Genomic DNA, 18,341 nt, shown 5'->3' with positions numbered 1-18,341 from the left:
TACAGTACTTGTTATTTCAGGTACCAGTTCGCGCAGCTTACGCTTCCTCAGTACTCACAAGTCCCTTAATTATCACCACTACAAGGGGAATTATCAGTGAGAGCACATGAGCTGCTGATACAAGTTTGTGAGCAAGACAAAGAGTCATTACTACTTTTTACTTCTGAAACTATGCAGTATTTTCTACTAGAGTCTGAGGTGCAGACTCTGAAGGAATACTGGTGCAGTTATCTGGGTGTACAAGAGTCTGAAGGACATCCTCCCTGGAAATACAAATATATAACAGAGAGGACACTGTTACTGGGAGGGTGCTTCGCTTCCACAGTCTACACTGGATCCTATTATTCTCCTGTTATAACAGAGAGTACTTTCCACAGGATGTGTACATACTAAGAGGTAGTACGGCAGTTAATTTCAGTGCAAAACTGAATCAAGCTTTCTGTATTTTGGAAAAAAAAAACAAACAAAAAATGCCCTTATGTTTTTCATGGAAACTAGATACTCTTTACTAGTTTATTGAATTAAAAAATTGAAGATCCCGCATTTTTAAAAGGCCCTTTACATAAAGTAGAACTTCTAATTGACAGATTTGGAGATCAGTCTGAGTTGGACACACTATGGATGCAACACACAGATGAGATTTCCTCACACCACTGCCTTGACATGGATTTGATACCCTCCCTTAAAAGAATCCTATAAAAAAATTGCTTCAAAGCCCCTTTGAAATTGCAATAGTGCAGCAAAACCACAAGTAAACAACTGCCTGTTAACCTGTTATTTCAAATATAGACTGAAAAGCCAACAGGCATTTTTTGTGTGCAATTTTTTAAAACAAATTGTAAGTTGAAATATCAAATCTGCACAGCGCTGTCCCTTCACAGAAGGCAAGAAACTGCCCACGCATCATGTCGGAGGCCGTCCTCGGTGCTGTAGGCTGTGAAAGTGGGCCTCCTTCAGGGTCTGGTTGATGTGGAAGTAAGGGCCTTGGCACAGTGCAGACTGCTCGGGCATAGGCTGAGGGGTGTTGGGGCTGGATCCGGGCATGACCTGGCTTAAGCTGCTCTCTGGCCCGCTGGCCCTGTCAGGGCTGTTGATGCTGCTGCTGCTGCTGCTGCTCCCACCACTGTCACTGCTCGAAGACTGGAAGGAAGAGGAAGAGCCAGGTTACCATATGCCTGTTCCTGCAATAAGAGCTTTACTATAGTTTAATTTACACCCTACTAAGAGTTTTCTTCCTTCTCAGCTCTAAGACTATCAGCATGAGCACATAACTGGGCTTTCAGGTTCATGAAGCACATTCACCTTGGACACTGCATTCTATCCCCATAATTGCCCTGCTGGGTCAAGTGGGATGGATTACCCCTGTGACACAGCCCTGGGAGGTGGTGCATCAAGATTCAAGCATAGACCTCTGGACTCCACATCCTTCATTACTTTGGGTGTGTGTCGCAGTACTGGCTGCTGAATCCAGGGCATTCTATCACTGAGCTACATCCCCAGGCCTTTTCAATTTCTATGAGACAGTCTTGCTAAGTTGTCCAGGCTGGCCTGGAACTTGCAATCCTCCTGCCTCAGCCTCCCAAGCAGCTGGGATTATAGGCATCCACCACCATGCCCAGTTCTTCAATTATATCTTAATTCCTTTACATATCTTCTATGCTTTTGCCATTCATTCCAATAATTTCCATAAACCAAAGAAAGAAGTTCTCAGTCTACAAGCTAAAGTGTCAGTCATTAGTATAAAAAAGAAAAAAAAAAAAAAAAAGTGTCTTTATTACTAACAAGATGGATGCTGGGCACAATGCACAAATTAAGATAAAAACCTATGCCAACTTTGTGATCATCTCACCCTGGATACAATGGTGTTGCACAACCACTCAAGGCACAAAATATACTTCTTATTAAGTTGTATTGGCATTTTTGCACAGTATGCATGTGTGTATGTACAAGCATGCTTAATTTTTTCAACATAAATAACATGACTTAAGTGTTTTAATCATGCTGAAGATACTCAGCGGTCCCTAATCAAAGACAAATCACTCAGAAATTCCTACTTTCTGACAGGATTTGTAAAATGGAAGATAGTGCCAAGGATCCATTTCAGAATTATGGCATTTTACAATTTACCTTTGCATGTTAATATGGTGTTTGAATATGCACCTGCTTAGTAATTTCTATTGTCTATTTACCTAAACAATACTAGAAGGAATAAATCATGAGAAAATTAGGATTGTAATAATGATCTGATACATGTTATTTTTTAACTTTCCCCTTTGATACATTCAACTTTACCCTCAGACAAAGACACTGGTTTTGAAATAACAGTTTATAACTATGCAATCTCCACATAAAGCACTGGAAAGAAAGCAAATCATAGTAGTTATACTAGAATGGAAGGATTACAGTTGCTTAATTTTTTCCTACCCTCCACTATAGCTTTTTTGTAATGTATTATATATGTCATTATAAAAAGAGTACACACATATATATGCATGTCCTTTTAATTTATGCCAGTCACTTTTTTTTTGGGGGGGGGGGGGTTGTTACTGGGGATTGAATCCAGGTGCACTTTATCACTGAGCTACATCCCTAGTCATTTTTATTTATCAGACAGGGTCTCACCAAGTTGCCAAGGCTAGCCTTGAACTTGCCATCATCCTGTCTCAGCCTCCCAAGTTGCTGGGATTACAAACATGTGCCACCATGCCCAGCTTATGTCAGAATCACTTTTGAAGTCAAGAGCCAATTTGAAAATTTTACTCTACAAAGACCTCTCCTAACCTAGTATAACAACCTAGGATGGCCACATACCCCTTAAGAAAGTCATGAAGGTTTAATGAATAGGTCACTACACTGGATCAGAAACCCACCGCGCAGAACGCTTTGTTTCCTCTTAGTCTGTTTTCTTTACTGTTTTTCGTTACAGGTACTGTCTGAAAATTAAGGCAAGAACTAGAATCAGTTTGAAGGAAGTCAATTTTTTATCTCAAATTATATTTTCTTCATACTATAGTAGAGCAAAGTACTAGTCAGAAAAGGTAAAAATTCTTTAAACCATTGAAAAGATTCCTATAGAGTAACTACTTAAAAAGATGGTAAGTACACTTGAAATTTGTAGTTCATTCAAAAAAACTTAAAATTTTATAATGACATGTATAAAAATGTTTACTGTTTAGCCTTTTTTATAATAGCTAAAAACTGGAAATCACCCCAAACATCCAACAATAGGGAATTGGTTAAATTACAATGTATCTATTATATACATACTACAGAATTATACCCAGTCATTAACAAAAACGGTACAAATGCACATGTTCTAACACAAGAGTTTCAACATCTTTTTATATCTGTTTTTAGTATATGTTAGTTTTAAAAAAAAATTTTTTTTAATATATACCTATGTGCACGCATATCACAAACACTATGGAAGGATGTATGTGACTAAGCATTTAGAATTGGATCTTCTATTTTTAGTAGTTTCATTTTCTGCACAAAAAGTATGTTGAGGACAAAATTTGATCACGAGCAAGCGAACTAAATTGCTACTACAAAACAATAAGGTTTTTAGTTCCTTCCAACTCAAGACTGACTCTAAAAGTACCAATCCCTGTCGAAAGACTGTTTTATCCCCCTTAACTAAAGAACTTCTAAAGCTTTCTGGAAGTGAAGACCTCCTCAGAAGAATATGCCTCTTGCAAAGGATCTTTTTCATCCCTCATCCTGAGACGAGGAAACAGCTCCATCTGGTGTAGAGCCCAGGTCCTCCTTCACGGATGTGAAAGGCCCAGGTTATAAAGCCAAGAGATCTTTAGCCACGCATACAGTAATTTTGTATGATGGATGCTTTTGTTCTCTGCCAGCATACAGAGGAAACGCAAGGCTTTCTGAAGGGAGTGGCTTTAGGAAGATACAGCACTAAAAGCAACCTCTATCAAGAAGAGTGGAAATCCACGGGATGTGGTGGCTCACACCTATAATCCCAGCAGCTTGGGAGACTGAGGCAGGAGGCTTGATTGTGAGTTCAAAGCCAGCCTCAGCAAAACTCAGTGAGTCCTTGTCTCTAAATAAAATACAAAATAGAGCTGGGGATGTGGCTTAGTGGTTGAGTGCCCCTGAGTTCAATCCCTGGTCCCTTCCCCCAAAAAGAAGAGTAGAAATTCATCCCAACACCCACATTTCAGAGACTATATTTTTTTAAATAAGACATCTAAAATTGCTTTAGTTATAGTCACTTCCATCAAGCAGGCCAATGGTATGTTTACCCCAATAAAAGAGTGCCTATATAAGATCCAGGAAAATGTACTTCTAATACATATGAAATATTATAGACCACTCAGAGAACAATACATGTCTCTTAAAGGCACTCAGCTTTTTATTCTAGCTCAGCTCAGGCTTCTTCTTCTTCTGTTGGAGAGGCTTTGGGAATACCTTATAATCTACAGATGCGCCAGGATTTTTCAAATTGAGGGTGAAACCCACTGGTGGGTCTACCCAGCCTAAAGGAAGAACACAGTCCAACCTGGTAAGAATAACTCCTCTGTGAAGACTTTCTTCAATGATTCACAAATATATATGATACATAGTCTGTCACAAAACACAGCACTTTTCTGTGGGACAGGGCTGAAAAAGTCTGAAAGTTATTGTAATTGATCTTGGAACACTGTGAAAAAGCGGCCTGCTTTATGGGAGGAAGGAAAGAACATTATTTACTTTTAACTCAAAGGCATAAAAGTGAATTTTAAGTTTCTATTAGTGCCTTAATGGCATACATAGAAGCAAAATAGTTTTATCATCTAAAACAAAAAAATTGAAATAGGAAAAAAAAAATCAGACTGCCCCCACCTGGTGATGCTTTTTAATTATTAGATTGAGATGGAAGGTATTGGATAGTTCATGGTCATGAAAGTTAAAATGCTATCCTAGCATAGAATCATTACAAAGCTCATTTTCTTTTATCTGAATTATTCATTCAGACTTAGGTTGGGGATATAGCTCAGTTAGTAGAGTGTTTGCCTCGCAAGCACAAGGCCCTGGGTTCAATCCCCAGTACCGCAAAAAAAAAAAAAAAAACAGACTTAGCAATAACATTGACCATGCTATTTTCATGAGAAATTCGTATTAGCAGTCAAAAGAGAATAAGGTCATGATGTGTGAAATAAAAGACACTTGCAAATTCATCAACACAAGCAAAATAAGTTGATGAAACTCTGACCAAAAACCTCCCTATATGATATACAAAAGCAACACAAAAGAGTGCTGTTTTGAAGATCTGTTCAGAAAGGGAGGATTCTACATTAGTTTAGGCAACAATAAAGTCTACCATTATAAACTTGTAACTACAGATACCTGGGTGAGACCCACAAATAACTGTCCTCATAGTCCACCGTGGAATCACCTCCGGGCTTTAAGCGTACGTGTCAGGGAGCCACTGTGAGACCACACCTGTAAGCAGCAGGGCACACGTGGTTCTCACATCTAATTGCTGAACAATAACATGTTCAGCAAGAGGCATTTCACAGGGCTGCTCAGTGATTCAGTTAATATTTACTGAGCTTAAGCAAAAAGAAAATGGTGGCCATGCATCCAATGATAACCACAGCCCATAGCTCCCCAATGACAGAACTCCAGCAATGGGGAGAGGCTCCATTGTGAATGACATCTGCTGGGCCTAGAAGGAAGAGGAAGATTTTTAATAGGCATGGGTGGACAAACTGGGAAATGCAGAACAAAGTCAGAAGAGAAGTGTGCTGGATAGAAAGATCTAGCAGCGTGGTGTGACTGGGCTCACAGCAGGAGCTGGTGAGAGAGAATACAAGAGAGGTCATAACCAAATGGAAGAGCCCTGGAGTCTGCAGGCAACATTTCTGAGCAGATAAGCCATGCTCAGGTCTACCCTGGGGAGTGAGGAATCCAGAGATCTGTGTGTGATGAATGAGATGGAGGAGACAGAAAAGAGCCCCACTGGGAGGTCTCCTCACACAGCAGGAGGCAGGCCTGAGCCACTGTGGGAAGGTAAAGAATATGTGCCACACCCCAGAGAATAACGGCAGGGAGACTGCAGAGGGAAACATCCAGTTGTCCTGGAGGACCCAGAACATGCATAGCTACCAGCAGATGCTCAATGCACATCTGCTCAGTGGAAAGCCCAATGATGAACCTCGAGTGAAGGAGGAGCCAAGGGGGGAACCAGGCACAAAGAAGAAGAGAGGGAAGGCTGATGAGAAAATATCCTCAGTGGCTGCAGACAACAAAGCCAGCTGGGGGTCATGTTGAAGAAAAGAGGAAGCTGAAGAGAAGAGGTAGGAAGGAAAAGAGAACCTCAGGAGGTCAGCAAAATAACCCACGGATAAGAAGAATCTGTGAAGTGCCAGACGAGGCTCTCAGGAGTCAAGAGAACACACGGCACAAAGGCAGAGGGACAGGTAAGTGTACGCTATGAAGCAGAGGATAAGCTGAGGCAGTTTATTTTCTCAGGCCACAGGCCTTGCATTACTCACCCCAGTAAGGCCTGCCTTTGATTTTATTTTTCTAGGGTGTAAATTCAGTTTAAAAGCGAACACATCTATGCTCACGGCAGAAACGAAACACGTCTAAAGACTATATTTACTAATACTCTTTAGAAAGCTGTCCAGGGAGGAATCTGCTGAAATCTCTGCTTCATAAACGTAAAAAAGGAACCAGAATATATGTGTATATTTATTATCTTGAACCATGTTTTCTCTTCTTAATTAGAAAAGCAGATCAACCTAATATTTTTATCTTCTTCCAAGCCCCAGTTTCCTTCCACCTCCATTTCCCCATTCATTGGTGCACTTAATTTACATGAGCTTCAAAAGAGAAAAAGAAATTTCACTCATAGAATATATTCTCTGGAGTCATAATGAAGTTCATTTTCATTCTAAGACAGCTGCAGGATCTGGACTGAATGTGAGAGAGAATCCTAGACAAGTCTATTAGAGTATGTGTAAGTGCCCAATAATTTCGGAAAGCTCCAGGTTTGCTAACACTGGTGAGATCATAAGATTCCAAATTAATTCAGGGAATTAATTAAAAAACACTTTCTAAATAAGCAAGGAGAGAAAATGCAGGTGATGGGGTCCTTTCAGCACTGCCAGAGTGACTTGATTCAGGAGTTAAAGAGGGCTCCGAAGGTGGGAAGTGAGGTCAGTGCCTCAGGAATACAGATTCCTCTGCATTTTAGGCTTGCTTTTTGTACTGTATTTGGATTTTGAAGGAGGTTTACAACGGAAGAGATGAAGGATGAAACTGAGACCACTTCCAAGGTTTCTATATCCCTCTATGTGGTTAAGTATCCTGTGTTTAATGAGCTAGAAAGAATAAATTTGCATCTCAGACACTTTCATTAAGGTTGAAAAAGAAAATCCAGGTCTCACACAAGATACCACTATGAAAATTTTAGAGAAAAAAAGTGTAGACGTTAACTTCATGGAGACCCTTCTTCATATGGCAGCTGATGATGGAGAAGAGTACGTGACTTAATGATCAAGTCAGAATTCCAGACCTAAATGAAAAGGCATGAGCACCATCTCAGTAAGATTCCAGATGAGATCAATGACAGAGCAAGGTTTCTGCAATCAATGATACAACAGGAGAACTTCTCCATACAGTGAATAATGTCTTCAAGAAACATCAGTGTCGGAACCGCAGGGCACTTGAACACCAAAATAAAACACCTGTAATGCACTTCAAAAGTTGCAGTGATATTCTGAAAATACATAAAGATGGCAAGGCAATAAATGTGTTCATGAGTGCCAATCCACTAAGTCATCAAACCAACTTGATACTTCAGTATCAAGATCTTCAAAACCGTGGACTGAAAGTCGTATGCCAAAAGATAAACGTCTCAGTGGCAGTATTAAACTGCCTTTATCTATATGAAAATTTGTATAAAGTATCAACACTACCTGAAAGGATCTAATCCAGGATGCTGAATGGGATTATTGCCATCTTACCTTATTTTTGTAAACTACAGCTTAATCATAACCTCACACTGAACGTTTCACATCACTTTTGCTATTATCGTTCTTTATAAAGAATTATATGCCAAAAGAATCTACTCCTTAATGTGTCACTATATAACACTTCTTAAAAGAACTATAAATATTGGTGTTCATTTCTAGCATTTTAACTTCAAAGTAATAAACTACAAACTAATGTATCAACATTTAATGCAAATATCGTTTACATGTATTTGCCAACAAATAGTTTACATCTGGTAAACATTTCTTTACTTGAAAAAAGATGTGTGTGTGTAGGAACAGAAGGCCAAAACAACTTGGTATGATGTCGAAACAACTTCTAATGGGAACTTAATTGCAATTTATAAAAAATATACTTTTTGTCCTTAATCACTTTTGGCAAAAAGCAGTCAATGGAAATGTTTGTTCGTTGTTACATAGGAGATACTGAATATTTTTCCATTATTTCTAGTCTGTTTTAAGAAACTTCTAAGAGATGTCAGTTTATAATACCTTCAAACAATGCTACTTTTTGAACTGTGTAACATTTTAGATTTTACTCTGAGAAATTAAGTATTTCTGGTATGCTGGGCCTTAATAAGTTTTGTACACTTATTTTTTCAAACACAGGCACAATTAATAATAATTTAAAGCCACATCAACAGTTGGTTTGAAATTGTCATGTTGATATTACATATACTCTTTAATTACATGCGCTTTTGTTTCACCACAGAGAAATTTTAAGGAAATTATATATCAAGTATTCATGTTAAATGATTTCAGTTTCATTTATAAAATAAAGGGGAAAAATCAGAATTTATCATTTATAAAGATATTACATGTTAAACTAAAATTTTAAAAAAGAAAATGCAGTTGTTAACTTTTCTGTCTCCATGAACAAATAACATCCTTTCTGTACCTATTTCCTTTATAAGGTGAAGTTAGACCATGTACTGTGTTTTAAATTCCTTCCTAATGACATTCTATTATTTATCATGTCATTTTCTTTAAATTTCCACAGGTCAAAAAATAATTCAGAAAAAGATATGAAAGAAAAAAGATATGCAGAAAAAGATATGCATGAATGTCTCTGCAATAGTCAGCCAGTTTCCTACCTGCCTGGTAGCCTCCCGGTAGCTGGGAGGTGATACCACACATCACTTACACTGTGCGCCAGTTTCTTAAAACATACACTGCAAATTAGACTGACAGGACTGTAACTCCATCTTGAGTGAACTCTTTAAGAAGCTAATTTTCAGAGTTAATTTGCTACAGGATAAACACATAGCCCTAATAATTTCACCCAAAAGAGAGCCTATCAAAACAGTTCTGTACCTCAGGATGTATCTACTACCCTGATAAAGATTAAAAATGAGAATGGAGTAAAATCTAAGAGCTCTAACCATTTTTTAAAATTAAGCAAGGGGTAGGAATGTAGCTCAGTGGTACAGCACTTGACTAGCATGCAGGAGGCACTGGGTTTGATCCTTAGTACATAAATACATACATACGTATTAGGCTAAATATTCCTGCTGTCATTTAATTCTGCTTGGTTAAAACAAGCTGATTTAGGGCTGTGGTTGTGGCTCATTAGCAGAGCAATTGCCTAGCATGTGTGGGTTCAATCCTCAGCACCACATAAAAATAAATAAAGGTATTGTGTCCATCTACAACTAAAAATAATTTAAAATAAAACAAGCTGAATTAGAAAATACTAATTTTAAAGTCACATGGATGACCTGGTTCTATTATTTTTTTGGTCTGACATGTCTCTGCACTCTCACTAAGGGTACCCTTGGGATTTTAGATCAAAAGTTTCCCCTTCTAGCAGAGATAAGAAAAAGTTTCAGGCTATTCTAGGTAAGCCATTTATGTTTTATCTCTACATTTTTCACAGTGCTCTAAAAAATCAAAATGATCTGGGAAAGAGAAGTTAGAACACAAAACTCAGGTCTTCCTATTTAAAAAAGGCATTGTTTTTATTCACTCAAATAGAAGTACTTTTTACAAAGCATATATCTAATGACCAGAAGTCAGATATACATGGAAACTTCTAGTGTCATTTGTAGATAAAGATATTAAAACTGAAGGCAAAGAACCTTACTCCTACTACACATAAAGATAAAATTCAAACTAAAAAGGCTGATCCCTAAGAGAACAAATACAACTAAGTTAAATCTAGCCAGTTTCTACCCATCCAAAGAGCTGCCCCAGATAAGACAATACTGCTACCTTTATATAGGACCCACTGGGAAGTCCCAAATTGATCAATTATTTTACTTCTTGCTCACCAAGGAGAACCAAGCCTAACTTGGGCTAACATGATTCATCTGGAATGATTTAACAACAAAAATATTTAATATTATATTGGTAACAGATTTTAGCTTAACTTAAAAAACAGTATCCTATCCTAAAATTAAAATTCAGTCTTCAAGCACCAACTAGAGTTTGGAGGAAAAAACACTACACCCTAACTACTTCTTTGTTTTTTCTTGATAGAAATCTAAAAGTGCTTTCCAACCAATGCTATACCATGGCACTACTTGTAAAAATATTTAGACAGGTAGAGGAACCAAGTATGGTGACACAGGCCTGTAATCCTAGCTATGGAGGCTGAGGCAGGAGGCTCACAAGTTCAAAGTCAGCCTGGGTAACTTAATGAGCTCCTGCCTCAAAATATTTTTTTAAAAAAGGTTGTGGGGAGTGTGATTGGGGATTTAGCTCAGTGATAGAGCACCCCTGGGTTCAATACCTGGTAGCACAAAAAAAGAAAAGATGCTGGAAAATGATTCTTCTCTGTTGCTACAATTCAAGAGGAGCTTGGGACCTGGCTGCCTGGATGTGTCTCCTTTCTTCTGTGAGGCAGCCCACATCACCATTAGGAGCAAGCAGCTCAGCTATCAAGCTCCAGGGCCCTGCTCCTTATCCGCCTCTTACTGAACGGTTATCTTTGCGCAAGTGATGTTTTCTGTGCCCCAATTTTTCCATCAGAGAAGTGGAAATTTTTCTCCTCCTACTAAAATGGAAGGAAGAAAATGTATGAAGGTTCTCTCAATCTAACTAACATGACAAATCAATTCATTTTTGATCCGCACAGCATCCAGGAAAGAGGAACTCTCTCCAACTTACAGATAACAGAGGTCCTTATGACACAGTTTAACATAAGCTAAACTTTTCCATAACTGCCAATGTTATCACATTTAGGAGGGAAAAGTCACTTTCAGAAATTAGTTAAAAGTAACAATTTTAAATCTTTCTTAATATTTAAACAAATTCCTCCCAAATAAAAGTTCAAGTTACAAGAAAACAAATTTTAGAATTAAGGTATTTCAGGAAAGGCACAAGGAATGGTTCCTCTTAATCTGAGTTTTTCTAAAGGAAAACTGACCCCAGCTTAGAATTAAAAGCAACCCTTTTATTAATCATGTTAATAATAAAATACTTTAGTATATAAATTATTAACAAAATTAATAACATTATTTTCCATTTTATTTACATAATTGTTGAAATACCTCTACAAATACCTCTACACTTGTTTTTGCGCTACAAACATAAGACTCTATTCCAGGGCTGGAGATGCAGCAAAGTGGTGGAGCACTTGTCTAGAAGGTGTGAGGCCCTGAGCTCAATCCCCAGTACTGCAAAAAAATAAAAAGAATATATTCCAGTAGAGAAAACTCAATGACTCAGGGCTTCACTGCCCATTTGAAGAGATCTCCCCTGCCTTTTGCCTCTCCAGCTCTCATCCAGTTCATTCGCCCTCGTTCCTTGCTGATGCCGTCACAGAGGGAGCACAGCACAGCACAACAGGTTGCATGGCAAATGCTCAGTCAGCAAGGCTGGACCCAATGACTACAATACCCCACAGGTGGACCCTGACCACCCACAGGTTCAGATAAAAACTACCATACAGACCTTAGATTATAATGAAGACAATCTAGTTCATGCTGTAGAGAAATGATTGCAGAGTGGTTCAACAGCTCAATATCTTTAGACAAGTTAGAACAAGATACATGATCCAAGAGGTTAAGAACAAGACACTGTTTTCTTCTGACACCAATGTATAAACTTTAGAATTGAGTAAAGGCCATTTTCTGCAAACAATTAAGACCAAAAATAAAAACCAACAAAAACTAATCCTAATGTGTCTGGTTTAGTTAAAATAACAGAAATGTTTAATGTAAAAACAAAAAGATGATGATTTTTCTTTCTGTTCTCGATCATCAAAACTATAGACAGGGGGCTGGGGAGATAGCTCAGTCGGTAGAGTGCTTGCCTTGTAAGCACAGGCCCTGGGTTCAATCCCCAGCACCCAAAAAAAAAAAAAAAAAAAAAAAAAAAAAATGTAGACAAGGGGAAGTGATTGATACATGAAGAGGTAGGCCTACTCCTCCCTTGAACCAATGTGAACATCAGACACCAGAGTTCACATACAGATCTAGGAAGGAAATACTGATGCTCATGCCATGAAGTCATCTCTGCACTCTTTCAGTGACAGTCCTACAATTCAAGAGTAACGGAAACTCCACTACTGTTAAATAGTTTCATCGCAAGATATTCATGGCAGCCTCTCATCTTTGGTTTTCTTCCATTCCTGAGATTCTCCAATTATCATACTCAATGAAAGCGCAATTACTTTTCTATTAACCATAAAAAAAGAAATTGAAAAAAGCAGGTAAGATTTTAAGAGGGACAAAAAGGGCTACGAGAATTCAGGTCTCCACAGAAGGAATATTCTAATCTCAACCTGTTCATTAACTGTTCCTGAATATTACCTACATGGGAGTAACAGATTTTCCCCTTTGGGGGAATGACTTTGGACTGCTGGTAAGGGAAGAGAGAATATAGGCCAAATCTTGTTATCAGGAACTAATTAAAGAATAATTTATTCTAGTGTGTGAGAATTCTATAAAGTACAAGGCTATGATTTAGGAATCTGTCATTGTAGCATTTCTCCATTACTGCAACAAGTTTTAAGGATCAAAAGTTTAAGGTGCATAATTTAATATAGCTTTACATTAATACTGGCTTTCTTTCTCCACCATAGAGTAACCTTCTAATTACACAAAAAAATTCTTCCCACTTTCAGGAAACCGAAGTTGTAGAAAACTTCAAGAGCACTTCCCTCCATCCAATCCCTCCCTCCACCTAGATGGACAGAGTTCTTTCTAGAACATAATGAAAAGTAAAAACACTTCAAAATGGCATCGTGCATACACACATTTTACAGAATCTGCACAAAGTTTCTACTGAATTCAAGCAACAAGATATATTTATCTTAAGGATAATTACTGGTTGCTGAACTATAAAATAGGTGTTCAAAGACAGGTTTTCAAAGGTCCATGACACTTCTAAAAATACCTATGTAGTGTGTGTGTGTGGAGACAGAGAAAAAGGGGAGGGAGGGAGGGAGAAAATATGCATAAGCATACACTGCTTTGCTTCAAAGAGGGTACATAACTTCCTCAAAGGGGTCAAGACTAAAAAAAGAAAAAGGTTGAAACCACTTTAATTAAATAAGATCACGTTTGTTCTCTGAACAAATTAATTTCTTTTCTTTTAATTACATGACATAAACTAGGTTATTTAGTTCAAGCAGTGAAAACAACTCAGTCTATTACCACATTTCCTACCTCTGTGTCCCAGGAATCCTGAAAGACAGGGTTTCTACTACTCCTTTTGGTCTGGGGGGGAAGATGGTTATCTTCTTCATTGCCATTCCTTCTTCTTTTCCTGAAATTAAAACACAAGGAAGGGGGGGGGAAAGAATCCAACAATTGATCTTTTTACACTTAAACTGAAAAAGTATAAATCTGCCCTGTTGCCTAAGAGAATTTACCACATGATATCCCAAAGGGTAAAAGCTGGAAGTATTATCATCACTGGGAACCAAACATAAAATAGCAGCAAAACAGTCAAGCTTAAATTAGTAAGACTAATTTCTAAAAAGCCTGACAACTTCCAAACTCTGCTGGGAACAAAATAAGAAGAGGTTAATAACTAAGCTTTCAAACTCCATGTTTTCTTCTTCCCATATTCTCTGAAATGACAATTTCAAATTACCTAACTTTACTTCCTTCCATACGACAACATTGAAGAGATAAGTGGCTGCCTTTGACTATTTGTCCTGAAAGTCCTTATAAAAATGGTGCCACACAGGAGTATCACAGACTCATGGCAGCCTCTTTCTTATCTTCAGTTTTCTGCATCCCTGATTTTCCCCCAATTATCACACTAAACAAAACCTCTGTGCCCTCCAGAGGATTTGAATATTCTTCTGGGCAATCACTGGAGGAGCAACTCTTGGTCATGTTGACCTGACTGCTCTGGTCATGCTCTATTGTGATATAATAGTCACTGCATTTAACTAGGTTGTTACTTTGAGACCATATCATAAGCAGCTTAAAATTTCTCAGTGTGAAGAAAAATCTCATCTTTTCCAGACAAGTGCTCTTAGATATATGGGAGAGACAAAAAGGTATGCACTCTAGGCAAAAATTAAGTGCCATCGGGATTTCTAAACCCCAACCCCAACAGTAAGGTCCTATACGGTAATTATTAACCACATAGTTACTTAAATTTAAAAAAATTTAAAATCCAGTCGCTAGGACACACTACCCACATTTCCAGTGCAAAATGGCCATGTGTAGTCAGTGGCTGTTGCACTGGACAGCACAGAGGAGGATGCTCCCTTCGCTGCAGAAAGGGTAGGACCAATTAGAGGTCACACACACAATGCATAGCGTATATTATGAAGAAAATGCTTAAAGGTTCAAATTTCTATAATTAAAGAGATAAAAGGCGAGTGAGAGGAAAAGTGCTTTTTGGAAAGAATATAAGTTTTTTGGGGGGTATACTATCTTCTATACAATTATCAACTTCTTAAGAGGGTAGAGTTGGCTTCTGTGACAGGCCCTTGATCTAAAGTTTTGAGTTGAAATCTGGATGTTGTACAAACTTTATCAGTGTTGCCTCTGTTCCCTGTACTATGCAACATTCTAAATACTTCTAACTTTATTAATGAGCATGGACCCCAGTTTAGATCTGGAATAATAAAAAGTGAGTGTTTGACGATGATTAAACTTTAAACAACCTGCTATACTTGTGGGCTTCACCATTTACCTAATTCTAAGATGCAGTTATTTGTAAAATAAGACCATCACTTAGGTTAGATCTTACTTATGTTATTCTTTATGTATTTGGAGGTTAAAAACTAGATGAATTCCAAGTTAATGATTAAATGAATGTGCTATAATTGTAAATTTGGACAAAGAAACTTCTACTTTCATAAGAACATGATCAAAGAATTTATGTGGGAATGTGCTGCAGCAGAAAAACACTGTCTGCTGGGAGCCAGTTGACACCAAAGAGAAACTCATTGAATGGCATGATGCTGGTCCCTGAGCGCTGGTTTCATCAGTATGTCAACAGCTGATTATGCTTTGGGTTGCTGAGTCACTCTAACCAAACTTATGAGCCTGACTAAAATTTGCCATTTGCCATTTCCTCATTTATAACAGGGGTTGTATCTTTCCGTGACAAGAATGTCAAGGGGATTGTATAGCCCCCTAAAAAAAGAAAAAAAGAATCTTAAGAACAAAGTAGGTGGGCTTATGAATTCCAACTAAACCCTGGGAAAGCCACATAAAATATCCCTATCTCATATTCGGTTGATTCTCAAGGTACCAACATTATCTCTCTGGCCTTTGGGTGTTTTTCTCCTTCAGGTAGTAATGGATTAAGAATGAACCACACCTATTCTTCATTCTCCCTTTTTTAGGCTCTTAGTAGAGTCCATCTTTGAAATTTTCTGCTTTCACCAGTCTTGTTAATTGGCAAGATTACTGCTTCATGCTCATCTGTCAGTACGATCAGATTATAGCTTTTGACATTAATGCCATAGACCAAGTTATAATTTTGGCAGACACCCTGTAATTAATTATATTCTCCCTTCACCATCTAGGTACAGATGACTGTTTGGCATCTGCTACTTCACAGGATGGCTGATTCTACCACTTTTTGTGATTTTATTTATCTCCAACCTTCCTGTCATCTTCTAGAGGCTAAGCAGAGAAGTAATCAGACTATGGGGGCTGGTTTTCAACCTTAAAAAACAAAGTAAAAGAAATCTTGTTTCTTACTAGGACAAGAAACTAAGTATACAGAAAAATTGTTTAAATTAGGACTCCCTCACCAGACACTATGGTTATCAGCCTACTGTGGGGAACAATTTGAAAAAAGTCACCGTCTTAGATCAACCCATCTCAAAGGTGAGGAAACATAGATAAATGAACTGACTTGGAGATGGTAAGACAGATACAGAGAAATGAACTGACTCTGGAGCTGGCAGACCTGGCTCATGACACTCCATTAAATGCAAGGTTAAATGAAAAGCAGGCAAGAAAAGCCTGTCTGAACCAAATTACTTCTTTTTAAAAAGTCACCATTGTAAACATTGAGATTATTTGTAAACATTCTAAATAAAAGAAATCTACTATGTGCATAAACACATTCAGATTATTTATGTACAGTACTGGATAAAAGGAATTTCTGCAGGAAATTATTTAGACTTCTTTGGGTATGTGAGATGACCCAAGAAAGTACTGGAACTATAAACTGGGATTGGGAAGCAAAAAATGTCAGATCAGGCTTACTATATCTTAAGATCCTGTTCCTAATTCTGATGGCATGTCTGTAATTGGGCCATAATTTCAATCTGGCCTAATTCAAACATTTCAACAATCTTGTTAATAATTGGCAAGATCAGTGCTTCATGCTCCTATTAGTACGGTCAGATTATACCTTTTGGCATTAATGCCACAGACCAAGCTATGACTCTGGCAGGCACCTAATAAATTCAAATTTAGTCCACTCTTCTCTTCCATGCAAATAGGTGCTTTATGCCCCACTTGCTACATGACCCAAATCAATAATCCAATGCAGGCTGAGGAGCCCTATGTTTTCACTATGAGACCAAACAACCTCAGGATGCTTTTGATAACCTCAATGTCATAAAATAACTGTGTTTCAGGGACGCCTCCTTTGGAAAGACTGGCAATTATACTTAGCCAATGAAAACAAGGAACAAAAAAAGATTCAGCATAATCTACAAAGGTAACCCTATGGTCCATCTCACTTAGGCCTGAAACTACTATGGAATAAGGAGTTGTGAACCTGGAAAGACCAGGATAAATTGACTGATCTCTCTAAAATCTGTTTCCTCGAGGAAAGAGTCGGACTTGGTGATCTACAGGTTTTTCACTTCAAACTCCATGATGAGGAATCTTTCTCATCTGAAATAAAGCTGATCTTCTTCACTCTGGGGTGATGCACCCCAACTTTCTCCTCCCGGGCTTCTTGCAGAAAATAATAATAATAATTATAATAAAGAACTCCAGCTGAGGCCCGGCTGCGTGGCTAGGCAGTGAACACCTCGCCTTCGGAGTCAAACGGCCCGGCTGCAAACAGTTTAGAACCCTGCCTGTTACTGCCACAGCCGAGACCACGGCCGCCTGGCCATCGCCCGCCCGGGCAGCGCGCCGTCCTCCCAAGCCCCGCGGCGGCGGGGTCCAGCCCACCCCCGCTCCTGACCTTGGGAGCGCGCGGCGCCCGCCCCGGGGCTGCCCCTCCAGGACCAGACATTCCTCCCATCCCCCACCCGCCCAAATTGAGGACAGGGACGCTCCAGGGCCACCGTCTGTGCCCCAGGACGGCCTCCCAAACAGGAAAAGACAGCAGAAGGAACAAGGCGGAAAGAGCAGCGCTGGAGCCGGAGTCACCCCTCCGGCAGGCACCACAGGACCAGGCGCCCGGCCACTCGCGCATCCCTCTCCCCGCCTCCCCGCCGCAGAGCAGCCCGACGGAGCCCCGCAGCGCCCAGGCTTCGGGACCCCCAGCTTCGCGCACGCCAGACTTCATCTCCGCGGCCACCAGGCGAGGGGCCGGGCAGGAAGGGGGTCCCTTCTCTCTCTCACCTGGGGCGGAGGCGCTCGCTCATGGCAGCTGGTGGAGGGGAGCGACGCGGCGCTGCCCCGCGCGAAGAGCGAACAGAGCGGGTCTTGCTCGGGCGGCCGCCACGCCCACCCCCTCGGGCCTTGGCTCTCGCCGCCGCGCGGGTGGACGCTGCGGGCGGTGAGTACCCCTCGGTCGGACCCGTACCACCGCTACTTCCGGCGTCTCCTCCGCGCCCCCCCATGTCGCAGCCGCCGTGGCACCGCCCCCTTGCGGCTGCGCAGTGGCGCAAAGTCGACCGCGCCGACCGGTAGCCCCGCCCACAGGAAAAGGCGGGCTCGCAGGGGGAGGTGCGACTGGAGCTTCTGGGAGAGCGGACCCTGTTGGAGGTGGCCGGAGCGTTCGCCTGTC

The 18,341-nt window shown here is 39.8% G+C and overlaps 1 protein-coding gene and 1 pseudogene across 3 annotated transcripts; one reads left to right on the top strand and one right to left on the bottom strand.

Moving 5' to 3' along the window:
• Positions 1-476: 476 nt before the first annotated feature.
• VCF1 (VCP nuclear cofactor family member 1) lies at positions 477-18,214 on the bottom strand. Of its 2 annotated transcripts, XM_079132343.1 has the most exons (4): positions 17,954-18,214; positions 13,613-13,712; positions 2,871-2,933; positions 477-1,140 (listed from the first exon to the last, which is right to left on the bottom strand). In XM_079132343.1, exons 1-4 carry the CDS (start codon positions 18,172-18,174, stop codon positions 904-906), a joined length of 621 nt encoding a protein of 206 aa, XP_078988469.1. In that variant the 5' UTR covers positions 18,175-18,214; the 3' UTR covers positions 477-903. The 2 variants fall into 2 exon arrangements, with proteins under 2 accessions (XP_078988469.1, XP_078988470.1); XM_079132344.1 differs by lacking the exon at positions 2,871-2,933 and having other exon boundaries at positions 17,954-18,212.
• On the top strand, positions 6,097-9,009 carry LOC306657416 (programmed cell death protein 10-like; annotated as a pseudogene). The gene is made up of 2 exons: positions 6,097-6,263; positions 7,235-9,009. The product of its transcript is annotated as a programmed cell death protein 10-like (transcript).
• Positions 18,215-18,341: the final 127 nt, after the last annotated feature.

The sequence above is a fragment of the Sciurus vulgaris genome (assembly GCF_902686455.1).
Source record: "Sciurus vulgaris genome assembly, chromosome: 3".
NCBI lineage: Eukaryota > Metazoa > Chordata > Mammalia > Rodentia > Sciuridae > Sciurus > Sciurus vulgaris.
This window is presented reverse-complemented; position numbering and strand designations above follow the sequence as displayed.

Bases quoted from the DNA above. Each gene is read 5' to 3' on its own strand.
- VCF1 (XM_079132343.1), bottom strand. From the start codon at position 18,174: ATGGGGGGGCGCGGAGGAGACGCCGGAAGTAGCGGTGGTACGGGTCCG. The intron at 13,713-17,953 runs GTGAGAGAGAGA...TTTTAATTTCAG, and splicing joins AGCGAGCGCCTCCGCCCCAG to GAAAAGAAGAAGGAATGGCA. The intron at 2,934-13,612 runs GTAGGAAATGTG...CTTAATTTTCAG, and splicing joins AGGATTCCTGGGACACAGAG to ACAGTACCTGTAACGAAAAA.